This window comes from Semicossyphus pulcher, unplaced genomic scaffold (assembly GCF_022749685.1).
Source record: "Semicossyphus pulcher isolate SPU_LCO1_2020_fin unplaced genomic scaffold, fSemPul1.0.p SCAF_23, whole genome shotgun sequence".
Taxonomy (NCBI): domain Eukaryota; kingdom Metazoa; phylum Chordata; class Actinopteri; order Labriformes; family Labridae; genus Semicossyphus; species Semicossyphus pulcher.
This window is the reverse complement of record NW_027211697.1, coordinates 118,357-143,891: the sequence shown is the minus strand read 5'-3', so window position 1 is coordinate 143,891 and position 25,535 is coordinate 118,357. Positions and strand designations below refer to the sequence as shown.

The following is a 25,535-nucleotide window of genomic DNA, read 5'->3' as shown; positions in this document are numbered from 1 at the left end:
GACGTCGGCACTGCCAGTAACTCAGATGACTTCCAGCCTGGCTGTTTCGTCGAATTGCCCTCCCTCCCTCCGCAGCAATTAAGCGTACGGGCCTACCCTGAGGTCCACACCGAGGGAGGGTGTTATCCGGGGAACAGCGCAGTTGCGACAGCAGTAAACACGACGTTCTCAACCAACTGCACAGTAAAGTCCCGCCTCTCCGTATTATAACTACATTATGATTGGCTACAGTGGAGCTATTGTCTAGTATTGGCTATTAGAGGTGTCAATAATTTAGTTTGTAAGGTTTGTGTGGCTGGAAATTCTGCAATGTAGCAGGAGAGTGGCACGGTGAAAAAAAATTGTTCGCGCATCGAAGAAGTGTTTCCAGTCCGGCCAAGAAAGGAAACAGAGTCAGGACGCGTGATTGTTTATTCTCCCTCGCTTTTGTGTGCTCGAATAAAAAACGTCGTTACTGGCTCCGTGTTTTTGTCTTTAAAGGATTTACACTTTTTTCACGGAGAAACTTTCCAAAGGTGTGACAACGAGCTAGGTAAGCGATTATGACGACTTCTGCTCTTTTATTAATTACTTTTGCTAGACCTGGGGCCATATTTGTTTCAGGATCATGGTACAACAGGCCACCGTAATGCATTTACAGCGCTATAATCCGTAACGCTATTGAACTACTGTACAATTGCAACATTATAACTAGTTTAGAAGTTAATAAAGCTTTGAAAAAACATGCTGTGTTACATAAGTTACGAAAGTGTTACTTTGATATGTAACTGTTCAGTTCTGCCGGCTCGTGATGGCGCTGATAATATTACAAACATGCATTCTGGGTATCGGGAAATTGTGTTTAATGTTTTGCTTATGTGATCTGGATTGCTTGCTATATTAATGATAATACATGCTTCAGATTTTCTTAAACAGAACTGCACAATAGTTCAAACTTGACCGGGTTGCATATTTGGACCCTGTGAATTTCAGGCCATTATTGTGTGCTTGACTTTAATTGTCACGCCCATCTCCAACCTATCTGCAGTCCAACCATTCTGTAACCTTGCACTATAGCATACGTCCATTACTCGAATAAGAATTTGGAGATATATTCTGTCCATACCCTTACATCATTTTATCATTTTAATATATGGCAGAATTTAATTTTTAAATGACCATTTTAGTGCCCCCAGTTCAGCTGTTTGGTCATTGCCATTCAGTGTATAATGCAACTACACTGATTAATGCTTTAAGATTCAACGTTTGACCTTTATAAAGTACATGAATAGTGCCTGTAATTAATGAGAATAATACTACGTTTGTTCTCACCTGTCGTTACAGAAATCATTTAATGGAAAGTTGGCATGGTTTCAGATGTCTTTGTTTGTTAAAGAAAGTACTTCCTGGATTATCATGAATAAGGGAAACACATAGTGCTTTAAAGTTGGATCTGAATCATGGTTAACTGGTCAAACACCTAGCTGGCCTGCTACATATCTGGCAACGTCTAGCCTAGTTGCAACACCACAAGAATGACTTTACATACCCAGATTACAACAAAGATGTTACAGATTAGGTGTTTATGCAAAATCCTTGTTTTTGCATTTGGATTAGTATTTGGGAAAATTAAACATCTTTCAAATTGTCCTCAAAGCCACCATTAAAATGTGCATAAACCAGACAAAACTGTTAAGTATTTTGAATAACAGCCTATACTGTATGTTCAGCCTTGGTGGATGTGTGTTGAATGTAAGAGCTTTCCTGACAAATAATCCCATAATGACTGTGTGACATTTACTAAGTACCAAACATTGTTTCAAATTGTTATCATTGCTAATCAGTGATAAAATTGTATTTCCTGCAGAAATCTCACTAAGAAACTCTTTATGTCTGATAAGTCCAGCCAATTGATGTAGGTGCTGAGATTATATATGATTTATAAATGGACAGACATGATGAAGTGATTGGAAATAGTGATTAAAATAAGATTGAACAAGTGGTTTGTTATTGAAATGTATAATCTTGTAGTCCTCTCTTTCCTTGGTCCATCTGACATCCTAGTATCAGAGTAATGTAAAATATAATACCAATATAAAACACTGTTTGTAGTTTCAACTCTAATTCACAACAATTAGGCTAAAGGTAAGGGATGCTGTATCAGATGGTGAAATCTATGAAAAGTATCACTCATCACATCAGTGAAGATGACTCGGCTAGTCTTTGATGTGATCCTCTCAGGGTTTTCACATACCCAGAAACTCACACCATGCAACTGTTTCAGTGAAAGAGCAATATTGGTCATGAGAATTTACACTCACATCATCTTACACACTTACACAAAAAAAAAAATCCCTCCTCCAATCGTATTGCTTTCTTGCGACTCTGACATGACTTGAGTAAAAATTTACAGACACATATTTTTTGTTCATTATTCATTAGACGTACACATAGATACCAGTTAATTAGGTATATCTATCTAATTTTATAAATCACATTACAACAGATATGATATATAATAATATACTGGCACAGTGCTCATTTTGAGTTGTTTAACACTGGTGCATAACAACTTTGATAATGGTTTAATTTCATTAAGGTGTGACAGTGGCCTCAGACCTAAGTGGACTGAGGCCAATATGATTATGTTTACTATGTTTACTATTCTATAATTTGTTAAAATGTCACCTGTTGTGATCATAGGTTGGCCTTCATTATAACCTTGCAATAGATAATATTTTGTAAAGAAATTAACAGTGTGGACAGCTTTGTTCACACTGTGTGACATAAAAGTTAACATTGAGGTGGTTAGTAGTGGTGTTGCATTGCAAGTTTTGGTACTGGATCTAAGACTTTTATAAATGTTAACAGCACTATCAGGTCTATGTGATCAAGGGCAATATCTTAGCTCCTGGACTGCAGACGACAGTCTAGTTTTGTCAGGTACATATCTGACATATCAGGTACCAAGAATTAGACCTAGACAAAACTGACGAGTGCACTGCAAAACACATTATTGTGCAATTTCCCTGTAAAGCTACCCACAGACTGCTCAGACTCTTGATTTTAATGCACCAGTATCCGAAGGTTATGTAAGAGGCTTCAAGAGGCGGGTCATTTAATATGGATGGAGGAGACGACTTTCTGTTGGCTTTACTGATTGTCTGGTTATTGTTAGTGCACAGTCTACAGCCCTCAGGGGAAGATTGTAGCCTGCTGTTGGTGAGATGAGAAGGCTAGGAACTCCTGCCATGTGGATAATGAGAGAATATTATTCAAGTTGTGTTTTCCTCCTCAGATTATGAATAAGAAGGATGTTAAAAAGCCAGTTTCGTTTTATGAAGAAGAATGTGTTTCTCTGGTTTCAAATCTAAAGCAACAGTGGCTTTTCAAATGAAAAAAGGAAGTGTGGTTTTATTGTCTCTAGCGACAGTTGGAACAAGATCTCGGCCAAAGATCATTCACTCTTATGTTCTAAAGGAGTGTACAGCTGTTCATGTTGCACTATATTTCTTGGTGTAGGCGTGGCGTTTCACTGAACAGGAAGTGAGTGTGTTCAAGATGAGGGCTCCTTAGGGACTATTTTCATTTTCAGAGAAAAAGGTCAAAAAGCAACTTCTGTCCAGCAACTTTAAGAGATATTATGTTAGGAAACTGACTCTCTTTTCCTTTACTTATCGGAAATATATGCCCTTCTATAATTTTTCTCTAGGTTATACCACTTAATTCATCTTGTTACCCTCATCTTTCTGTGTAGGTTAAAAGGTGGGAGTCAGGATGGCCCAGTGGAACCAGTTACAGCAGCTGGAGACCAGGTATCTGGAGCAGCTCTACCACTTGTACAGTGACAGCTTCCCAATGGAGCTGCGGCAGTTCCTCGCCCCCTGGATCGAGAATCAGGACTGGTAAGAAGTAACTGAATTCCTGGTCTGTTATATAAAAGCACAATTTGATTCTCCTGTTTGCCAACATGCACTTTCATCCTCTTACTTCCTCAAGACCAACATCTGGCCACTCACCATGACTTGCTGATAGCTTGCCAAGCAGACAGCTATTCATTGTAACCCTCTTCCTTCCTCTTAATTATTCCGTTTGCTAAAATATTGTGATTATCTTGTCCTAATCTCTACTAGGGCTTATGCTGCCAATAAGGAGTCCCACGCCACACTGGTGTTTCACAACCTCTTGGGAGAAATCGACCAGCAGTACAGCCGTTTTCTGCAGGAGAACAATGTACTCTACCAGCATAACCTTCGCAGGATCAAACAGCATCTGCAGAGCAAGTACTTGGAAAAGCCGATGGATATTGCCCGCATTGTTGCCCGTTGCCTGTGGGAGGAGCAAAGACTGCTGCAGACTGCCACCTCTGCTGCACAGGTAGAGAAGAGCTACATCTCAAAGAGCTTCAACTAATGAATTTCAAGTGATACAGCAGTGATAACGTATATCTTAAAAACCAAATCACACACGTTTCAAACAGAAATCAAGTCATTGATAGATCAGTGTAATAATTCTACATTCTCCTGCAGGATGGCCAGGCAGCTCATCCCACCGGGACAGTCGTGACAGAGAAGCAGCAGATCCTGGAGCACAACCTTCAAGACATCAGGAAGCGTGTCCAGGTGAGCCTTCAGAGACTCAGTGATAATTATTTACAATTTCATTTTAATGATTTAAATGTGTGGGTATAAAGAATCCTGAAGACTTTATAATTCTGACAAATCATGTTTGGGGTTTTTTCAGGATATGGAACAGAAGATGAAAATGCTTGAGAACTTGCAGGATGATTTTGACTTCAATTACAAGACATTGAAAAGCCAAGGAGGTATATTGTAGTACATATATTCTTACCTTGAGAAGTGAAGAAAATAATTGGACTCTTAGATAAACCTTTGACCTATGACATGTCCACCCACTGTACAGAGTTGTCCCAGGACCTGAATGGAAATAGCCAAGCAGCTGCTACCAGGCAGAAGATGGCTCAGCTGGAACAGATGCTGAGCGCCCTGGACCAGCTCAGGAGGGTGGGTGTCGATGAGTTACCACCTTAACAATCACAGAATGTTTAGACCACAGATATATGAACAATTATTGTGTTTATTATATGCTGTGCTTGTTATCTTTTAGCAAATTGTGACCGAGATGGGAGGCTTGCTGACCGCCATGGATTATGTACAGAAGAACCTCACCGATGAGGAACTTGCAGACTGGAAGAGGAGGCAGCAAATTGCCTGTATTGGAGGTCCACCTAACATCTGCCTGGACCGCCTCGAAACATGGTAACCAGGGATGCACATGTTGAGCATTTTCCTAAGTCAAGCATCAGTAACTTTATGATCAATAATCTATTATTAATTCACTGATTTACAATGTTTTATGTAAAAAATTAACATAGGGCAATTTCAATGTCGTTTCTACTCTAATGTGTTCTATTACCAATAGAGATGTGTTTCATTAAGACGTATGAGCTGAACTGGCTATAATTATTTTAAACCAGGATCACATCCTTGGCTGAGTCCCAGCTGCAGATCCGCCAGCAGATCAAGAAGCTGGAGGAGCTTCAACAGAAGGTGTCCTACAAAGGAGACCCCATCATCCAGCACCGGCCCGCTCTGGAGGAGAAGATCGTAGACTTGTTCAGAAACCTGATGAAGAGGTACTGCACGTGCTGAGTTTTCAGTGTACATCTGCACTGACATTCATGTTTTATCATGATCGGCATGGAGCATGGTTAATTGTTGATGCACAGTCTGGGCGGAACAGACTGCTGAATCTTTTTTTGTGTACTTCAATCTGTCAAAATGTATCAGTGCAGACTAAGCACTGACTTTACTTATTCTCAATGTCTAGTGTGATATATGTTTGTAGTCCTTTTTAGGTTGTTCAGTTAAGTTATTAGGGATGCAATACATATTTTAGAAACCAAACAATCTTTGGTGGAGAGGTTCTGAGCTCAGAGTTAACTTATTGATATTATATAGCTTTCATTTGCATATAGCTGTCCTAATGTAGCAAATGTGATGACGTTACAGCGATTTACACTCTCTGAAGGAGACCTGGGGTCCATTTATCATCAGTAACTCAGTTTCTCTTCAGTTGTGTTATTAATATGTGTGCTGAAGTTTTTTCCCTGAAACATGTTCCACTCTTGTCTTCCAGTGCTTTTGTGGTTGAGAGACAGCCGTGTATGCCCATGCATCCAGACAGACCTCTGGTAATAAAAACAGGGGTACAGTTCACAAATAAAGTCAGGTAAGATGTCACTTGCAAAAGTGAAGATTACAAAAACAACATGCATGCATGTTTTCATACACTTCACTGGCAATATGATGTAACAGCTGCATCATATGTTTTCTCCTATGTTTTCCAGGTTACTGGTGAAATTTCCTGAACTCAATTACCAGCTGAAAATTAAAGTTTGCATTGACAAGTGAGTTTTTTTAGTGTGTTTGGTGGTTGTAGCATATATATCATGTCTTAATCAGTAGGATTGGTTCAAGTACTTAGCAGAAATCACTGCTGTACTGATGTGAACTGTTTGTTTTTCAGAGAATCCGGGGATGTGGCTGCAATCCGAGGGTAAGACTTTAAATATGCTTTGTTAAAGCATGAACATTTACGTTATAATAATACATTTTATTTATAAGCGCCTTTCAGGACACTCAAGGTCGCTGTACAAAAAAACACAAACAAGAGTAAAAACACCAACAAGGGTAAAACAAACCAGATAAAATACATTAGGAGTGGGTGAGGGACAGTGCTTAGAGTTGGGGAGAGTAGGTGAGGCGGAACAGATGGGTTTTGAGATTTGATTTAAGGATCGGGAGGGTGGTGCAGTTTCAGAGGTCGGGTGGGAGCAGAGCGGCTGAAAGCTCTGGCCCCCATGGTGCTGAGGCGGGCAGGGGGTACGGTGAGGTGGATGGAGGAGGAAGACCGGAGGGTGCGGGATGGAGTGGCAATGTGCAGGAGGTCGGAGAGGTAAGGAGGGGCGAGGTTGTGAATAGATTTGAAAGTATACAGAAGGATTTTGTAGGTGATCCGTTGGTTGATTGGGAGCCAGTGGAGTTGCTGTAGGATGGGGGTGATGTGGTGGGAAGAAGGTGTTCTGGTGATGATCCGGGCGGCAGAGTTCTGGACAAGCTGAAGTTTATGGAGGGCTTTCTGGGGGAGGCCGAAGAGAAGGGAGTTGCAGTAGTCAAGGCGGGAGGTGACGAGGCTGTGGACAAGAATAGCGGAGGTGTGGGGAGTGAGGGAGGGGCGGAGACGGTTGATATTACATAAGTGAAAGTAAGCGGACCGGGTGACGTTATTGATGTGTGATTGGAAAGATAGAGTACTGTCGAGGATGACACCCAGACTCTTAACCTGAGGGGAGGGGGAAACGGGTGTCGTCAATGGAGAGTGAGAAACTGTCAACTTTAGATACTATTATAGTATTCTGAAAAAGGGTCTCACCTTCTGCTGTTCCTTGATTTTCATAGGTCAAGAAAGTTTAACATCCTCGGCACCAACACAAAAGTAATGAACATGGAGGAATCCAACAATGGCAGCCTTTCAGCAGAGTTTAAACACTTGGTGAGTTGATAAGAGAACAGTATAACTGGTAAACAGTGATGAAGTACTACCTCTTATGGAGCTTTAACTCCCTTTACTTCACGTTTTTTACAGACCTTGAGAGAACAGAGATGTGGTAACGGTGGCCGGACCAATAGTGATGTACGTATTATCTCTGACACTTGGTGGGGAATTGTGATTAAAAGCTCACATGTTTGTAAAGATGTCTTGTATGTGTGTTTGTAACAGTTTTCGAGACACATGAACATCCCATGCAGTTTAACATTTTGTTATGATCTGCTTTCTTTAGGCCTCTCTGATTGTCACAGAGGAGCTACATCTTATCACTTTTGAGACAGAAGTCTATCACCAAGGCTTAAAGATCGATCTGGAGGTCAGTATCAGGTTTCTGCATCATGAGTTGGGAGACTTTTCTGTATTCTCACTTTATCTTAACTGTAACAGTAGAGCGTAACAAACTGTAAGAATAAAACCATGTTGCTCCTTGACACACTGTACCATGTAAGTAACCAGACGAATGAGTCATCAGCAAAGTCTTCCGCCTCCTTAGACTGTTTCCTTTGCGGGTTCTAATGAGCTGTCACTTAAACATATACCTCCCCCGCTACCCACTTACTGACCCGACCCGCTGATGGTAGAGTAACTGGTTGTTAAATTTTCTGCTGAAGTTCAGAGTTAGATTTTTACAAATTTCCCTAATGCTTTGTGGTTGAAAAAAAAGATTCCTTATATTTGCAGACACCAAGCACACCAAGAAATGCATTTCCTCTAACCTCAAACACCTACAGGTGTGTGACGCAGACTCGAAACTCAACAAGCTATCTCAGAGCCCCATTCACAGCATCTCTGGGGATAATGTTCATATCCCCAGGAAACAAAGGCTTTCCTTTGATAGATGGTATTTATTTGTTGTAAAGTTGGGCTCCTTTAGAAGTCAGCTTACATTATTAGTCATAAAAAGTAATGCTGTTACTATTTAGAATTAGAGATTTAGAATTATCATACAACGCCTTTCTGAGTGACATCCAACCTCAACCTTTTACACTATAATAGCTCATGCTTAAAATAGCATTATGCCTTCTAGATCGAAGAGCAGTGCTATTGAAGGACCATCTGAAGTCAATATACATACTAAATATTTTTCTCCCTCTATCTGTGCAGACACATTCCCTGCCTGTGGTAGTCATTTCGAACATCTGCCAGATGCCAAACGCCTGGGCTTCCATCCTCTGGTACAACATGCTCACTAACCACCCAAAGGTAAAACAGCAGCCCCTGGTGGAAAGGAGCTGAACTCTGCAGGTGGAGATTGTGTACACACTATACATGTAGTGGGAGACTATTTTTTAAACTATGTTGGTGTCTCTGTGCAGAATGTGAACTTCTTCACCAAGCCTCCTGTTGGGACGTGGGACCAGGTGGCTGAGGTTCTAAGTTGGCAATTCTCTTCCACCACCAAGAGAGGCCTGACCATTGAACAGCTCACCACCCTGGCTGAGAAATTATTAGGTGAGGTCTCGTGCTTAAAAAATGCCTCCAAAAAATTTTACTTTTCAATGTGTTGTGTATTAATGCGTGTTGTTATTCTCTTATTGCGCACCCAGGGCCATGTGTCAACTACTCTGGCTGCCAGATCACTTGGGCCAAGTTCTGTAAGGTACTTCACCTACCAGCCACACATGGTCAAATAATTCTATCTGCTGTCTTGCTATTGTTCAGTGTGAGTTATTTTTCTTCTTCCTGTTCCCAGGAAAACATGGCTGGCAAAGGCTTCTCTTTCTGGGTGTGGCTGGACAACATCATTGACCTGGTGAAGAAGTATATCCTGGCACTGTGGAATGAAGGGTGAGAGGTCATCCTGTGTTTACAGTCAGGTCCCTGAGCAGGCGCATGGAGACTTTCATGATACAGAAAGTGTTTTGTCACGTACTAGTCAACACTTTTAAAATAGACTGTTTCCCCTTGTTGCTGTCTGCAGGTATATAATGGGCTTCATCAGCAAGGAGAGGGAAAGGGCCATTCTGAGTCCAAAACCTCCTGGCACTTTTCTTCTGCGCTTCAGCGAAAGTAGCAAAGAGGGTGGCATCACATTTACATGGGTGGAGAAAGACATCAGTGGTGAGTATTTTTGACTTTCTTATAATATGTTAAAATTCGAACTTATTTTACGTTGTAACACTGAATGTTTGTTAACGGTTTTAGGAAAGACACAGATCCAGTCAGTGGAGCCCTACACCAAGCAGCAGCTCAACAGCATGTCTTTCGCCGACATCATCATGGGCTACAAGATTATGGATGCCACGAACATCCTGGTCTCTCCTCTTGTGTACCTCTACCCTGAAATCCCCAAAGAGGAAGCTTTTGGGAAGTACTGCAGACCTGAAGCAGCTCCTGAACCTGAGATGGGAGGAGACTCCACGAGCAGTAAGCCTTTGCCTTTTTCTGTAGCCAGTAAAGAGATACAACAAATATCGCTAAGTGCATGTTACTTTATTTTTGTTGGAATTGTTTAAGATGAGTGCTAACATTTTCTTTTCCCCCGACAGCTATTCAGCCATACTTGAAGACAAAATTCATCTGTGTTACCCCGTAAGTATTAGTTTCTCCTTCCTCATATTGAAGTCATAGATAGTTAAGGGAGGATCTTACTCCAACCTTTGTTAGCAATTAACACTTGCTGCTGTTGCTTCTCTACATAATGACAAGACGTTCTCTGGATGTTCCTCCTTAAGATCTGCACTTCCTTTTTCTAGATGTTGCAATGTTTCAAAGAAAGGGGAACAAAAATGTTTGCTCCCACTTACTGAAAGAACCATCACCCAGTCATTTCCCAGATATGTCCAGAATATGTAAAGATTTAGTTTAGACAGGTTTCAAGCGTTTCTGATCGTAGTTCATTCCAATGCTCAACATGCAGATAACCATGTGCAGCACTTGAATATCTGAAGATCAGGCCGGCAGTCGAACTAAAAATAGTTAAGACCTTAGTCTATTCGCAGCTTCAAGCAAGCAAACTTGCCCAGTCAAGAGGATACTGTTGTTGTTGCTGTATTTTTGGCTTAAACATTCAGACTCTGAAAAGTGTGTTTGGTTGTAATTGCGCTTGTATTCAGACATGTTTGAATATGTGTGAAGAGGGCAGAAAAACCTCATCTCTGAACATTTTATGCATACTTGTTAACATAGCAATCAATCAAGTGTTTTACAGCTAATATTTCTATCATTAATATTGAAATGTTGCAAATAATGCAATATATACATAAAGCGATACGGAACATCACCTGAGGAGCATAAACTCTGTTTGTATGGGATATTTGAGATTAACTCAGAAGGGAGCAGAGGGTCAGCTGCAGGTCTAATGAGATCAGAGGAGTGTATGCACAGGACAGTCAGCCATGTTTGCTTTGGTTGGTCGTTGGTTGGATGGCGTTGAGAGGTTTGCTCAGTGAGATCCTGACCTGTCTCCATAGGTGTCCCTCCGTGTTCATGGACTTGCCAGACAGTGAGCTGCTTGGGAACGGATTCCCAGGGTAGGCCCTCGGGGCAGGGGGGGCGGCATGTAGCGTTGTGTGTGAACCTTGTCAATTTGTTTGTATGTTTTTCATGGGTGGGTTTCAGGGGAATTGGTGCATTCCCCGTTCCTACATAATTCCTGTTATTGTTTCCAACTCACAGCCACTTAACCTGGTCCTAATACTCAGGCATCTCTCTGCCATGTATCCATTCTTCATTTGGTCGGGGTCACACTCAGACATAATTCCTCAACCAGAACAATTTGTCTTGATTCAATAATCCAAAATATTTTTGCTATCATTGTTTGAAGAAATTAGATTTTAGATAATAGCATCATTGTTGATGGATTTTAGGGTTAGGAATAGTGTATATAGAACAGTTTTAATTTCATAAGAAAAACAGGGAGAAGGCATGTTAATTCTAACAGACGATAAAAAGTGAAAGTAAAAAACAGTTTTACTTTCTTATGTAAGAGCCTGTTTTATTCACTTAATAAACTGCAAACAAACTACTGTTGTAACGTTGACTGTAGAGAAGCTGTCAATAACATCAAACCAGTGTTATATATAAAAGACGTGTGATAGTGGGCACAGCATTACCTTAACGAGAAGTAGGAAATGGTTCATAACATGCTCATTTGTCCTGTCTTCCCTAGTTTGATTTCTTTATAGATATTTATCCAGCCAAATTTTCATCCTATCTTTTTTGCATGACTTGCGTGCACACTGCATACTGACAGGAATGCTCGTATTATCTGTTATTATAGGCTGATGGTGTGACCTTTTCACTAACAAACCATTGTTATGTGGGTTTAACAAAGCAGCAGAGCACTTTCACTTCTGGTAGCTCTGCTGTCACTGTGATGAAAACAAACACTGTTAGCTTATCACGTATGGTTAAATGGGATGACAAATATGCCTTCACTTTAGTCATACTAAAAGTATTCTGACTCACATGAACAGAAGAGCAGGGGTCCATGTGTAAATGTGTTTTAACCTCAGTTTGTAGTATAAAAAGTGTCCTCTTTTTTGTTTGTTTTTTTCACAGCACAAACTCTGGAAACACCAGCGACCTGTTCCCTATGTCACCTCGCACCCTCGACTCCCTGATGCATAATGAAACTGAAGCTAATCCAGGGCATTTGGGTGAGTCATACACACATGGCGTACACACATATGTATTTGTACTTTTGTAGAACAGGTGTTGAAGCGTTGATTTTATGATTCGGTACCCCCTTACCCCATATTCCCCTAACCCCAATTTTAACTGAAACCTAATTCCCACCTTGCCTCTTTTAATTAGGCTTTATGTTCCAAAACCATTTCTTTAAGTGACTCCTCTTAAGGATACAAGTAGAAGAACACACAAATACACTGTACTTAATTAATATATTATATTAATATCTTGTTTTTGTATTTAATCTGCAGATTCACTCACTTTGGAGATGGATGTAACATCACCGATGTGAAGAGATGTGTCCAGTTTCTTTGTTTTAGTTTGATGTTATGTTGTGTACGAGGATTTGATGATTTCTTCCTCCCTCTGTGCACACGCCTGTACAGTTTGTTTCTTGTGTAAAAATGACTCACTTTCACACCATAGGAAATTGGATGATTTTGAAAGATCTTCTTTTTAAATAGCAATTATTGACTGTCCACCTTTATCTTCTTGTGTGACACAGTTGACTGATACTGACCTCTTCTATTTTAAGCAGCATACCGCTCCCATCGAGTGCTTTCCAATCACCATAGATATCCTACTATTTTGAATTGTATTTTCTGAGAGCATTGTATTTTTGCGTTATTGACTTTCACAATGATTCTGAAGTTGTGTTAAAAAATGTAAGGAGAGTGTTTCTTGTATAAGCTATGTCGCTTAGGAATTCTGCTTTGAATGGTTCTGTGCATTTAATTTTCTTAATTAATTTGAATATGTTTCATTGCATTTTTAATTAAATTCCAAATTATAATGGCACAGGTGTTCCACTGTACCTAGAAAATGTTGTCTGTCATTCTGAGTTTTTCTGTAAATGAAATATTTCTCAGAAACATTTAAAGTGTTAAGAAGAAACTGTATAGAGGGAAGAAGAGGTGGGATTTTAAACACATCTGAGGTTATTTCCTGTAATCTTCTTTTACCCCCTTCTAGTGTTGTGAGTAATATGACCTAACCTATTAACGTTGTGCACTAAAACAATGTTTTTTCACTTCCACTTAAATAACTGTTATTTGTGATCACTTGAATTGCAAATGCTTTTGAAATTAACAGTAATGATTATTTTTCAATCATGACTTGATAAGTTTGATAAATAATTTAAATCTTCATTTGAGCAATTTAATGCAAGCCATGCGTTTGTCTGCCCTGCCATAAATGTCAAGTGGTTTCCTGTAAAATATGCTGTAACTACTCATTATTTGATGGAAATAAATAAAAGAAAAGTTTGCACTAACGGTACTTTAGTAATCCATCCATTGATGTTTTTAATAATTTGTAAGGAAATCATACATACAATCATCAAACATCATATTACCAAGTAAACTCTAATGTCAAGACATAACATACACATTGTTTAACAGCCAGCTGAAATGATGAATAAGGAATAGATAGAAGATCAGATGATGCTAGATGAGGACATTTCTGTCTCTGATCCTTGGTCTGGATACTGTGATGCTGCTAAACTGGGAGAGAGGTGACGAAGCAGATGTTTTTGCTCTCACATATAAACAAACAGACCTAATTGGAGTCTTCCCATCTACCTAAATGGGCCTTAAACTGTTTTTATTGAAGTTAAGCAAAGGCTGATAATGTGTAACATTCCAGGGAATGGCAGGGATTAATTGTGTATGATGAAATGTTAGCAGGTTGAGTCCCTCACAAATGAAGCTCCCAAAAGCCTGTGGTGTTTTTTTTATGTTTTGCTGGGATCTGAATGTTTAATCACATACATAAGAGACGGCCTATCATTTCACTTCCTACTTTCAATTTGAGTCCAACGAGCTGTGTCACTTTCTGCCTCGTTTGACCGATCTCTCCTAAAAGGCTCACTGGACTTCCCTGCTCGGAAACTGTGGTGTTTTTTTTATGTTTTGCTGGGATCTGAATGTTTAATCACATACATAAGAGACGGAACTATCATTTCACTTCCTACTTTCAATTTGAGTCCAACGAGCTGTGTCACTTTCTGCCTCGTTTGACAGATCTCTCCTAAAAGGCTCACTGGACTTCCCTGCTCGGAAACCCCATATTTTATGTGCTGCTACATCTGTGACTATAACTAAGCACTGATGTTATGAGCACGAGTGTGACTGCCGGGATTCCCATGAGTCCTACAGAGAACATGTGCCAGCTGAGATAAAGCAGCTAAACAAACACCCACTCAGCGAGCAGTTTCTGCATCACTTGGCCTGTGCCTTGTTCTACGCTGCTCGTGTGTCTTGTTTGTCTCGGTGATAGGAAATGAACACAGAGTGGTTAGAGGAGATGAGGGGGCGTGGAGATCTACAGCTATTACCGTCAGCAGCTGCTGAGTCAGCTGTCTGAGGAGGCAACTGTCACCCATCACCTCTGGTCTGCAGCCAATCAATCTGAAGAATCAATAGAGCTCCAACTGGGTACAGTGTGAGGACTAGCTGGTTGTTTGTGTTTGTGTGTGTATGTGTGTGTGCTGAGAGAGAGAATCCTATTATAAATAACTTTTTGACATGAATGTGGGAAAATGAAGTCATTATTCCAGCATCTCAGGGGGACATCCGATCAGTCACAGTCAGCTGCAACATTCAAAACAAACTGTGTTTTTACCTTTTAGTTTCTCAAGACAGGGAGACAAAATCACAAAGAACAATTAAATCAAACTTTTGATTATTACGTACATTTTGTTGTTATTATGTAGTTGTTATGTAGTGGAGTTTAAATCTTAAAATACTATTAAATACAACTGGACATAGCACCAAGTATGGATTCCTCTGTAGCTCTGTGATATCAATAGGTATCAAAGAAATAGAATCGAATTGACATCTTTACTTCAACGATCAACAAGTGTTCACATGGTTACTGTCTCCTTTTCTGTGTTGTTTTGTCTCAGGCAGCAATATGTGGCTCTCTTGTTCGCTACATGTGCCTCAGGTGCACATTGTCCTCAATTAATTTTGGCAGATTTATCTTTGGTCCCTGCCACCTCATGTCTCTCTCTTTCTCTCGTTCTCTCGGATTTACCCACCATCTGTAGCAGCACACAAGCTCAGATGTATTCATACACACACACACACACAGTATGTTTCCTTCTGTACGATTCTTTTTCTGTGGGATTTTTTTTTTAATACTTAAAACCAGATGTTGAATTCAACACAGTTCCCTTTCAGTCAGTACACTCCTTACAACACGTCAGAATGGGCATTGTATTCTCACAAACCAATCTGAAGAAACTTTCCCAAAAAAGCAATGAAACTGTGTCTGGGGAAAGTCCACCTTTCTCTAAGGCCTCAAGAGACCCTGCACAATCTCTGCTCCCCAATTTCTCATGTCTCCTAATCTGACAACAGCTGAACCCTTACTAGCAATGGAACCAGCTGACAGGAGATGAACTGGTTTTTATACCAGGGCTTCACTATGAAGTAGTGTTTCTGCTTTGCTCTTGTTTGGCTTTATTTGGGGGTTAGGGTTAAACACTGTCAACAGCTCTGGAAGTTAGTCCTGAAGAGATGTGTGGCATTCCTGTCCAAGGAGCTGGGAAGCTCACTTGTGTGAGACCACTGAGTCTTCGCCAGAGTTGGAACTTGAGAGCTCGGACCACTAAGGCAGAGCATTGGAGGACAATTAGTCGAGATTTATCAGTCTTCTCTTTCAGCAGCAAAGTGTTGTAAATGACATCATGGTTTCTGCTGTGTCGCTGGGGCCAGTGTTGTAGTGTACCTACAGGAAGAGAACTGGTAGTAATGAATATTACCCAAGTTCCCTGAGAGAGGGAAATGAGGTACAAAACAGGTCAGCCGCTCTCACTGCCCTCTACCTTGGTGAAGTGCGGTTAAGACTAAGGAGACATATGCAGGGTCTTTTACTGCCCTCCAGGAAGGAAGGGCTTCCTCTGACACGAGTCTAGTCTCATTGGCCTTGACAGGCAAGGTCGGTCTTACAAGGATGCAATCCGTATTACTTATAGCCTTTGTTGTACCTTGTCTCCCGTCCTCAGGGAACATTGGATAAACAAGACTTCCACGTTTGTACCAGCAGGCGTCGCTATTCTGCAGGTTGAGGGCGGCACATTTGGGAGCGATGCTCAGATGGAGATTACTGTACAGTAGATTAGACTTAATCTAATCAACCGGTCTGTTTGTAACTATCCGCAGCAGAGAACAGCTTTGATCACAGAGAGACAGAGAAAAGTGAGTGTGAGCTTAACGAGCAGCAGCAATGAGGGAGTGATAAAGAACACTCTCCTTTTCATTTCAGGTTTATCAATTAACTAATGCATGTTTCATATTATCCTTATCCTTACTGTTTTCACTTAATTTTACTTTTGTATTAGTAAATCTGTGAATGTTTGGTAATCGTATAATACAGCGAAAAATAAACTTAAATTAAAAAAACATTGTGATGTTGACATTTGGGATAGCTGACAATATGCAATGATATGAAGTAAATAAATATAAATAAGATGAATTATACAAAATACAGGCCTATAATCAAAGAAAACGTTTCAGCGGACACGACAAACTGCCATAAATCTGTGTCTATATTATATTTTATATATACTTTTTGCAATTAATGCTTTTGGTCTGCTAAAGTCTTTATATGTTAGAATTTCCCTGTAGCCTTTACCATCTCCTTTTTCATATTATTATACTTTAATTTCAGATTATTTTATTCTTATATTGGCTGTACTCTGCACTTTTCGTCTTGTTAGTTGCAAATTGCATTTCGTCGACTCAGCCTACTTGTACACTGGATAAAGACCATACAATTAATTATAATGTATTTTGTTATTAACGCCTCCTTCAGCCTGAATCCGGCATAAGTCAAAATCAATAATCAGCAGGACAGAAATCAACAGTAACTGTTAACCCTGACAGACATTAAAGAACCGCCGGAAGTGGGCGGGTTGTCAGAGAGAAGAGCGAGCGAGCGAGAGAGAGAGAGAGATCTCAGTGAACTGTGAAGCGAACTGTTGGAAACTAGACGACTGACTAACTGAGAGGTCCCTGCTATAGGTTGCCCACGTCGCTGCAGCCTCTGGCCGAATTTTATGAGATAGGACAGCAGCTCCAGTCGCTCCACGGAGGTAAGTGTGACAGTTTACTGTTTTCTGAATGTGTCATTTTCTGAAGAGGTGAACGTCCTCTTCTCGTCCCGCTGACTGTCCCCGTTGCGAAAGAGTATTCTGACAGCGCTTTGTAAACAAACTGCGAGTGCGGCGTCGCTCCTCCGCCTGGAGACGCTGCACGTCCGAACGTCCGAACCCGTTCGCATACATTTAACAACATTTCTGTTGGACTTTGTTTCTGTTACTTTATTCCTTCTCTCACCGCTGCCGAATCAACAGGCAATGCGCTGTAATATTTCTACTATAATCTTAACGGACTGACAGCGTGTGTGTGCTGTCAGGGAGTTTACTCTCATTTTGTCGCATGTGACCCGCTGCTGTTGTAGCTCCACACTGTTATACTTGTAACTTAAAGAAGTTTTCAATAGAGGAAAGTCTCCCTCCAAGCCTTGCATAACTGTAATGAATGGGTTACGAGGTTTAATTCTAAGCCGAGGTGAAATAGGACCATAAAGATAGCCTGCAGCAGCACACACATTAAGTTACACATGCACACATGTTTTTACAGTCTTTATCTGTAAAAGATGTTACACAGAGCTCAGGAGTCTAATAACGGTCTAACGCTTTAAACGTCTGACAGGTGAAAGCCTGACTGAAAGCTTCTGTCTCTCTGGTACTGACACCTTACTTTGCACTTTCATTCAAGTGTCAAATCTACTTTAATACATAATAAGAAGCGAAAATGCTTTTACTACATATTTCAGAGAGAAATCTTGGACTTTGTACCCCATGACAGTTGTTTGACTCCTGTGGTTAGATAAAGACATAACATGCAGACAAGTTCATAAAAATGATGCATTGCTATAGTTTAAACTACCAAGATGTTTATTAGGTTTGCCACGTGGACCAGCTGTAACATAAAACAGGCTACTGCTTGCCTTAGTCAGTGAAGATTCTTTTTTTAAACTCTTCTTTTTTTGTTTTTATTGTGAGTGAAGGAAACACAGGTTTCTATAGATGAGCAGGGATATTAGAGTAATGTTGGAAAGCAGTGTACAAATAATGCAAAGCAACAACCAGTAAAATAAGGTCACTCACTGATGAATACCATGAAAAGCCCCTTAAGCAATATTTGAGCTTCCCAAAAACGGAACAATAAGGTCCCTGTAATCTCACTCCAAGAGCTCCAAACAGACACACAGTAAACCATTATACTATAGTCAGTTTGTGTAGAGATAGAGATATGGCTTTAGAAAAAGAAGTCTTTCTGTAGATACATTTAGGCTCATAAATGTCAGCCCAGGTCACAGCCTCGCCAAGCGAAATTGTAGATTTGAAATGAGTTTTTATCAGGGGTCAGTTTCGGTCTGTCTGATAAGGTCTGTTGTACTCAGTTTTAGCTGTCCTAATTGTGTGTTACTGTAAAGCAGAGGATTCGTTCTCCCTTTACATTGACCTGTTGATGCGGTCTGATAAAGCACCGAAGGACTGAGCATAAAGGTCAGTGCGAGCTGACTGTCAAAGCTGTAACGCTCGACTGAATCAATCAATCCTGAATCCAGACCGGTGTTTGTGCTTACCAACAGAAGTGAAATGCCACTGATGCTTTAATATCATCTCCAAGAATATGCTGCGCTTTATGTGTGTGTCCATGTGTATTTGTATGCAAATGAGCTTACCTGTAGAGATATCAAACATCTAATTCGCATGCTTTGTGATTACGTTGCTGGCTGAATACTAAGTTGCTTGGATAAAGGAGAGAAACACGCAAGATTTCTTCTCGACTCTGCCCCCTGTGGTTCCTTGTTATTGACAATTACATGATGTAATAATTCCCTCTGTGAAAAGTACCCCCCTTCTGGCTGCTGTGTTTAACTTTCCCTAACACAGCAATGGGAATGGTTAGTGCGCTGACTTTCAGTCTTGGAGTGGAGCTTGAATGAGTAGATTAATTATTAATCATTGTAGTTTTTGGTGAATCAGTTTAAAGACATGATTTTGGGTTCTGAAGCTGCAACAGTAATTTTAGCCTTCTGCAGGTTTTCTCAGTCAATACAACATTTCAGTCAAGCTGTACAGGAAATACTGGGCAATGCCTTTTAGCATTTAACCCTGTTGGCAAGCACTACGTTACCCTGCGTGCCCCCTCTGTCACTGCAGTGCATGGTGCATGGGAAGGGAGGGTTTTCCCAAGTTTCTGTGAAACGAGTGTGTTTGGGGTTGGAGCTGGAACATGGCATGCAGGCCAAGCATGAATTGGCCGGTACACTATGTCCTTGACAGAAAGACCTAGATGTAGGAGGAGTGGTGGCAGGGGAGACAGGGGAATCCGATGTGTTATCCTGCAAGCCCACTGTGCCATGTGCTCACAGCATGGCATGCCCTTAAGCGTGTCTGTGCTCCTCACTTTTTTACGCTCCACGCTGCCAGTCGAGTGTCAGGTTCAGCCAGCCAGGAAAGGCAGATGAGAAAGTTTGAGTACTGTAAGTAGCGGGGTTAGATGGGAAGGGCAGCACAGTAGACATGTTCTCAGCATTGGCAACATGAGTAGCTGGAAGTGAGCCGATTAGATCATTTGTGTCGATCTGACTGAGCCATGAGTCAAATGTGTCTGAATCACTTATGCACTAATGACTGTGCTTAGCGCAGGGCTTCTCGTCAGTCTGAACACATTAGGAGAGGATGGACAGAGACAACAAGAGTTTCCTTTCAATTGATTACTTTCTTTCTTCACGAAACTGTGTCGTAAATCCCAAAAGTCACATTTATAATGCAATATTTTGTAAGAAACACAAGGGAGGGCTGAGTGAGTTTCAGGGTAAAAGAAAGGGAAACACATTCAAAGGGAAGTGATAAGGAAGCATGTGGTGACAGGCACCCTCTCCTCCTCCCCCTTTCAGTTGGGCTAACGCTAATCCAATGGTCACGTGACCCTGAGCTTTTAGCCTGGTCTAGGCCAGGAGCGCTCTGATCCATCTGTCGAATAGCGTTGCTGATTGTTGGCATCCACAGCATGCTCTCCTGTCCCATGATCACTGCCCATGCCAAACGAGAACTCCAATTTAATTGCCGTCACCTACTTCCGTCTGCTGGGTTATATTAAAGATTTCTGTTCCTCTCGGCCTCTGCGTCTTCATTCTCCCTCTGTCTCTCTCTTGTTGTGTTGCTTTCTTTAAATTCCTCTTCCTCATCAGAGCAGAGAGTCAGTTGAAGGAGAATGACGGTCAAACCTTGCAGTCACTGAGAAGCATGATAAGGCCTCAGATTATTATCTCAGTGACACAACAAGAGTAGCCAGAACGCCTCAAAGTCAAGTCTAAACAAAGCCATATGAAGGGAGTCACAAAAGTATAGGATACAGTTTTCATCACTGTCGCTCAGGGTGCTTCCATAATATGGTTTTGTGATTTGAAGTTGTGTTTAGACATCAGGCCAGGACATACACGTGGTCAGGAGTGATTTTCTTTGTAAGCCTGCAGACAAAGGAGTGAAATTCTGTTGCTGCATGATCACCAATTCCGACTAACGTTCAGTGTTATATGAACTATATGCATATCACTATTTTTTTCTATCCGAAAACTGCATTCAGAAGCTCACGCGGTGTTATTGTCATTAGGATTATTGCAAATAAAGTTGCAAGTGTGGAACAATATGTCTCACTCTGTGCCTTGATTCAAGCTATTACACTTCAGCAGCTACAGAAGCCCACTTCATAGTCAGTAGCTCAAAGTTTAGCAAAGCCAGCTTGTGAGCCACTGGCAAGTTGCCTCTTTGGATCGCTGCAGGCGGTTCTGGAATCAGAGTGAGAAAAGATAAGTAGTTTTTCTAGTCCCTCTAAAACTAGCATGAGTTTGCTCTTCAGAAAGAATCTTAACCCAGAATAATTGTGTCTCTGTGCCTTGAAGCTCTGGAACATGAATGAATGTCATTATGCTGCACAGTCTTCTATGGCTGTTGCTGACTTCAATTTATTCTTTAATGATAAAAGGATGGTTTAGGGTAGAATCCTGGATTTGTCATTCACTCGTTCACTATTGATCTCTGACTCCTCTGCCAGTGGTGTTGGGAAGAAGCACTGCACAACATGTTTTGTGTTTTATTAATGCCATGAGCCCTGAGTCATGTTTGATCTTTCATGCATGATTAATGTGAACGAATGGCTTCATCTCGAGCCTCTGCCCTGAAGGAAGTTCTATCATGTGAAGTCTCGGATCTTAAAGAGGGAAAGGCACTTTGAGAACAGACGCAGGAAATTATCATCGTGATAAGTTTGTCAAAATTAGTGCAATTACCTAAACTATCTTTTATAATTTACAGAGAACATATTTATTATTCAACACTTTGAAGATTGTAAAACTTTAATCTGACAAGTAGTATGACGTGAAAAAGCCTGTAGATGCCACATTGTGCAGAAATCCTTTTTGTGTACTTCAAGTGTAGTGACACATCTCTTTGTGGCCCCCAAATCTCACTTTGAAAGGTTTACTTTTTTCTCTTCACACCCACACTATCCATGCTGTGGGTGGTGGTGACCTTATAAAGCCTGACCTGCTGGCCTACTTCTGAGGGCAGCGTAGTTTATCACCCGCAGAGTGACCAGGAAGCTGTATTAAGTGCACTGCCATTTGACAGCATGTGTCAGGAAGAGAGAGGAGGTCTATATGCTGACTCTTTAATAAACCGAGTATGAAGAACCGTATACAAGAGGGCCATAGAGTACATTTCACAGCAATAAAGAGAAAAATCTCATTGCTGCAAAGTCTCCGGCTTAGCGACAGGAATGAAACACAATGCACTTGTCCTTAAATGCCCCCTCTGAGCCCATATAAGCTGGTGAAATGGAATAAGGGGAATGTGATACTGTTGGAACATTTCTCAGCATAACACCACCACGAGGTCTTTACATTAGTTAATGTGAAGCTGATTTATGCTTTATGTATTTACCCGGAATTCATTCAAGGCGACCTTTAGACCTATGATTACCTTATTTATGATTGCTTGATTCTTTTTCATTGAAAAAAAAATGATGCAATACATTTAATCACATAACAAAAAGTAAGTTATTCTTGTATGTTTTAGTGATATTTGAAGGACATCTTTAGGTCCCCGCCTTTGCATTGTCATTAATATTTCAAGCCTACAAAAGTCTTCCATCATCTAATCAATGTAACTCTTATATTTACTTACTTAGCACATTTGTCATGATGACATGAACTCAATCCATTTGAGGGCCCAGCATTCATTTAGTGCTGAATATTTCAGGTCACTTGAGCTCAGTGAAAGGATAGATGACTGATATTGAGGCAGTAAATTGTAGCGTCTTCCTGCCTCGTCAGGCTGAGTCTGTGATGTTCACACCCCAACAATTGTTTGCTCCTTTAACGAGGAGTTTATCTGGATACACGGTGCAAACTGAGGCTGAAGTAACTGCGTCAGGCAGCATCCAGCGTAGAGACTCAGCATAAAAGAAGCCACTTCTGAGCAAATCTACAACTTAAAGGGAATCAAGATAAAATACACCATACATTTTGGTTAGTGCATCTTCCTGTTTAGCTGTTTTGGCACTGCTGGTGTGCATGCTGGGGTTGTCCCAGCATGAACTGGCTTACACAATGTGTGCTGACGACCCAGTTATAAAAGATGCAGTGGCAGGGAGACAAGGGAGCGCAATAATTTATTTTTAAGTCTGTTCAAATCTTCTGCTCACCATTTCTGGTTAGATAATGTTGGTGAAAGTCATTTAGCCGAGTCCATTTTAAAGCTGCCTAACTTTTCACTTTGGGGAAATGGTGTCGCCTGATCCTGACCTCCTCATCTTCAGTCAGTCATTTTTAACCCCCGACACTTTAATAAGGTGATGATCCTAAATATAAGACTGAGGTAACCATATCTGATGGCACCGGTATAGACCAACAAAAAAAGCCACTTCTCACCGTGTTGCTGAACATTTTTTTGAGAGAGGTACAACTCAACTCAAGAAACTCCAATTCAGCAGGTATATAGGATTAAGGGTCAATGGGTCAGTGTTCAGATTAAGTGTTGGCAACAGACAACAGGTGTTATTAGATAATGAAAAAATTTAATAAGTAAAGCCTGGCCCACACTAAAATATTTTTCAAATTTGAACAGATGTTGAAAATGTGAGAGACCCCACACATGACGATATATAATCATGGATTTGACAGTTTTGCTTCAATTGTTTGTGGAGAGCAACGATTACAGCACACACTAACAGATTCATTCACCAACAACCAGAGTCCGACTCTCAAAACTGAAATCTGGCAAAACTCTCGCAGTCAAATAAGACTTTTGAGTAAACAAACATGGCGGACGACAGGCAGGAAGAATTTCCGATGATAGTTTTTACTGAAAATTCAGGAAGAAAAAAGAACAAACTGTGGTTGAAGTGGTGGAGACGGCGTAGACATCGGCTGTTCATGTTACTTTATGCTCCCCGTTTGCTTTTGTCGCCATGGCTGCGGTTGTTGTGCTTCCTCTTTCAGTCATCTTGCCTCCCCATTGGCTATCGTTTCGTTCCACGTGATGATCCACAGACCGCATGCTCGGCTGTCACCGGGGTTCCCCCCACACAACAGGATAACGGATCGTAATTATTGAGCGTCTTTAATATTTACGATTTTAAATCGGTGCGGCCACCACGTCCTTCCGAGCAGATTGGGGGAAGTAAAATTACTCGTAACATCCCTCACACCACAGGAACATCTGGAGAGATAATCTTTAGAACCATTGAAATTCAGGACTTTGCTTACGTTTGTCAGAAGGGGGAAATCGGACCCAAAATCGGCCTGATTATCTTGTAACAAAGGCAGTCATTAATACCAATAGTGCTCTCCTTCAATCCCATAATGCTAAATATTAAGAGGTTCATGAGCAGGACAGTCCCTTAAACTAGACATCAAAGTAGTAAATAAGAGCACTACACTCAGATAGGTACATGCTACTCAGCTTCACAGTGTCTGATCACCACCTTACATCACATGCAAATACAACTGTGATGTCATATTTGCTCAAGAGCATCACAATGAAAAATATTGATTTTCTTAAGTTCTTAAAAAGTCTGTGCGATAAAACAGCTGATTACAGTTTTTAACAAAACAGAGTTAGAGAAATAGATGCTGCCACAAACGCTATGTCCAAGCCTATATCCCACATCCACAGTAAGTGAAACTGATTGGAAACCCATAGGAAATAATGGCATGGATGTATCTAACAACAACACACGTACATAGCTTGTGTCCACATCTGAGGGACACCATAAACAACTTTGCTAAGTTGTTTGTGCTGCTATATTCATGACCCTTGTTAGAATGGATGTGTGTGTGTGTGTGTGTGTGTGTGTGTGTGTGTGTGTGAGTGTGTGTGTGCGACATGTATGCATGTGTTTTGTTCGGCTAGATTTAGGTCATGGATGCTCCCTTGTGTCCAGGGAGCAAGCTAACATCCATGACAGATTACTGCAAGGAACATTTGATTAAAAAATGATTATGCCAGAAGATTTCTGAATTATTCATGCTTATGTCTCAGTTAGATCTGGTTCTACGTTGGATGAAAGTGGGCTGGATTAGAGTAGAAGCAGGGCTCTCTGTATTGTCTTTACCTCATGATAATTTTTACTATAACATAGGGTGATAAATACTCTCTGTCAGTGTCTTCCTTGCTTGTGGAGGCGCTGGCCCACTATGATGCACAGTCAGTGTTTGGATTTGTGGAGCTGTTATCCAGTATTGATTGTGTGACCACGGCAGTAACATGAAATCTCCAGCCACCTTGCCACTCCCACAAAGCACATCCAAACTCTTATCTCCCTAAAATGAATAAGCATAATCTGAATTCAGTGTATTGTGGATGGTGTTTGGTCTTGCTGATGCCAGATTATACTTCCATTTTTTGTGTTTTTACAGAGGTTTCTATGACGTCCAAAGACGTCTTTGTTGTAGTATCATTGTAAAATCATTGCCTTGTGTACAAGTGTTTAAAAGACACCAGCGACTCCTATCTGCCTGATCTTTGATTATAAGATCCCATCTGCCCTGCTCTGTCCCCATGCTACCCCTTTGAGGCATTTGGCCATGTGAGTCAATCACATGCACTGTTGAATATACACTGAGCGAGAGGGGAGGCTAGGACAACACATTGTGTGTATGTTGTGTAAATACGTTGTTTAGCATGACCATGGCTCATGGTGTGTTGC

General features: G+C 40.9%; 2 protein-coding genes across 3 annotated transcripts in view; both read left to right on the top strand.

Moving 5' to 3' along the window:
• Positions 1–321: 321 nt before the first annotated feature.
• Positions 322–13,515, top strand: stat3 (signal transducer and activator of transcription 3 (acute-phase response factor)). 2 transcript variants are annotated; one of them, XM_069673988.1, is made up of 24 exons: positions 322–532; positions 3,737–3,884; positions 4,113–4,356; positions 4,509–4,601; positions 4,723–4,804; positions 4,903–5,003; positions 5,107–5,258; positions 5,477–5,635; positions 6,139–6,231; positions 6,350–6,409; positions 6,529–6,558; positions 7,461–7,554; positions 7,648–7,695; positions 7,844–7,927; positions 8,716–8,814; positions 8,928–9,063; positions 9,159–9,211; positions 9,305–9,399; positions 9,533–9,672; positions 9,757–9,978; positions 10,101–10,143; positions 11,025–11,084; positions 12,115–12,212; positions 12,495–13,515. In XM_069673988.1, exons 2-24 carry the CDS (start codon positions 3,757–3,759, stop codon positions 12,533–12,535), a joined length of 2,355 nt encoding a protein of 784 aa, XP_069530089.1. In that variant the 5' UTR covers positions 322–532; positions 3,737–3,756; the 3' UTR covers positions 12,536–13,515. The 2 variants fall into 2 exon arrangements, with proteins under 2 accessions (XP_069530089.1, XP_069530090.1); XM_069673989.1 differs by lacking the exon at positions 11,025–11,084.
• A 3,754-nt stretch (positions 13,516–17,269) lies between these two features.
• LOC138602516 (signal transducer and activator of transcription 5B-like) overlaps positions 17,270–25,535 on the top strand; it is a 46,688-nt gene continuing 38,422 nt past the window's right edge. The window contains exon 1 of the mRNA XM_069673987.1: positions 17,270–17,341. The gene's annotated coding sequence lies outside the window, so the exon portion shown is untranslated. The remainder of the gene's footprint in view (positions 17,342–25,535) is intronic.

Excerpts from the sequence above, each read along its gene's own strand:
- stat3 (XM_069673988.1), top strand. The coding sequence starts at position 3,757 with ATGGCCCAGTGGAACCAGTTACAGCAGCTGGAGACCAGGTATCTGGAG. Across the intron at positions 4,805-4,902 it reads GACATTGAAAAGCCAAGGAG|AGTTGTCCCAGGACCTGAAT; the intron begins GTATATTGTAGT and ends CCCACTGTACAG. Across the intron at positions 6,232-6,349 it reads CAGTTCACAAATAAAGTCAG|GTTACTGGTGAAATTTCCTG; the intron begins GTAAGATGTCAC and ends TATGTTTTCCAG.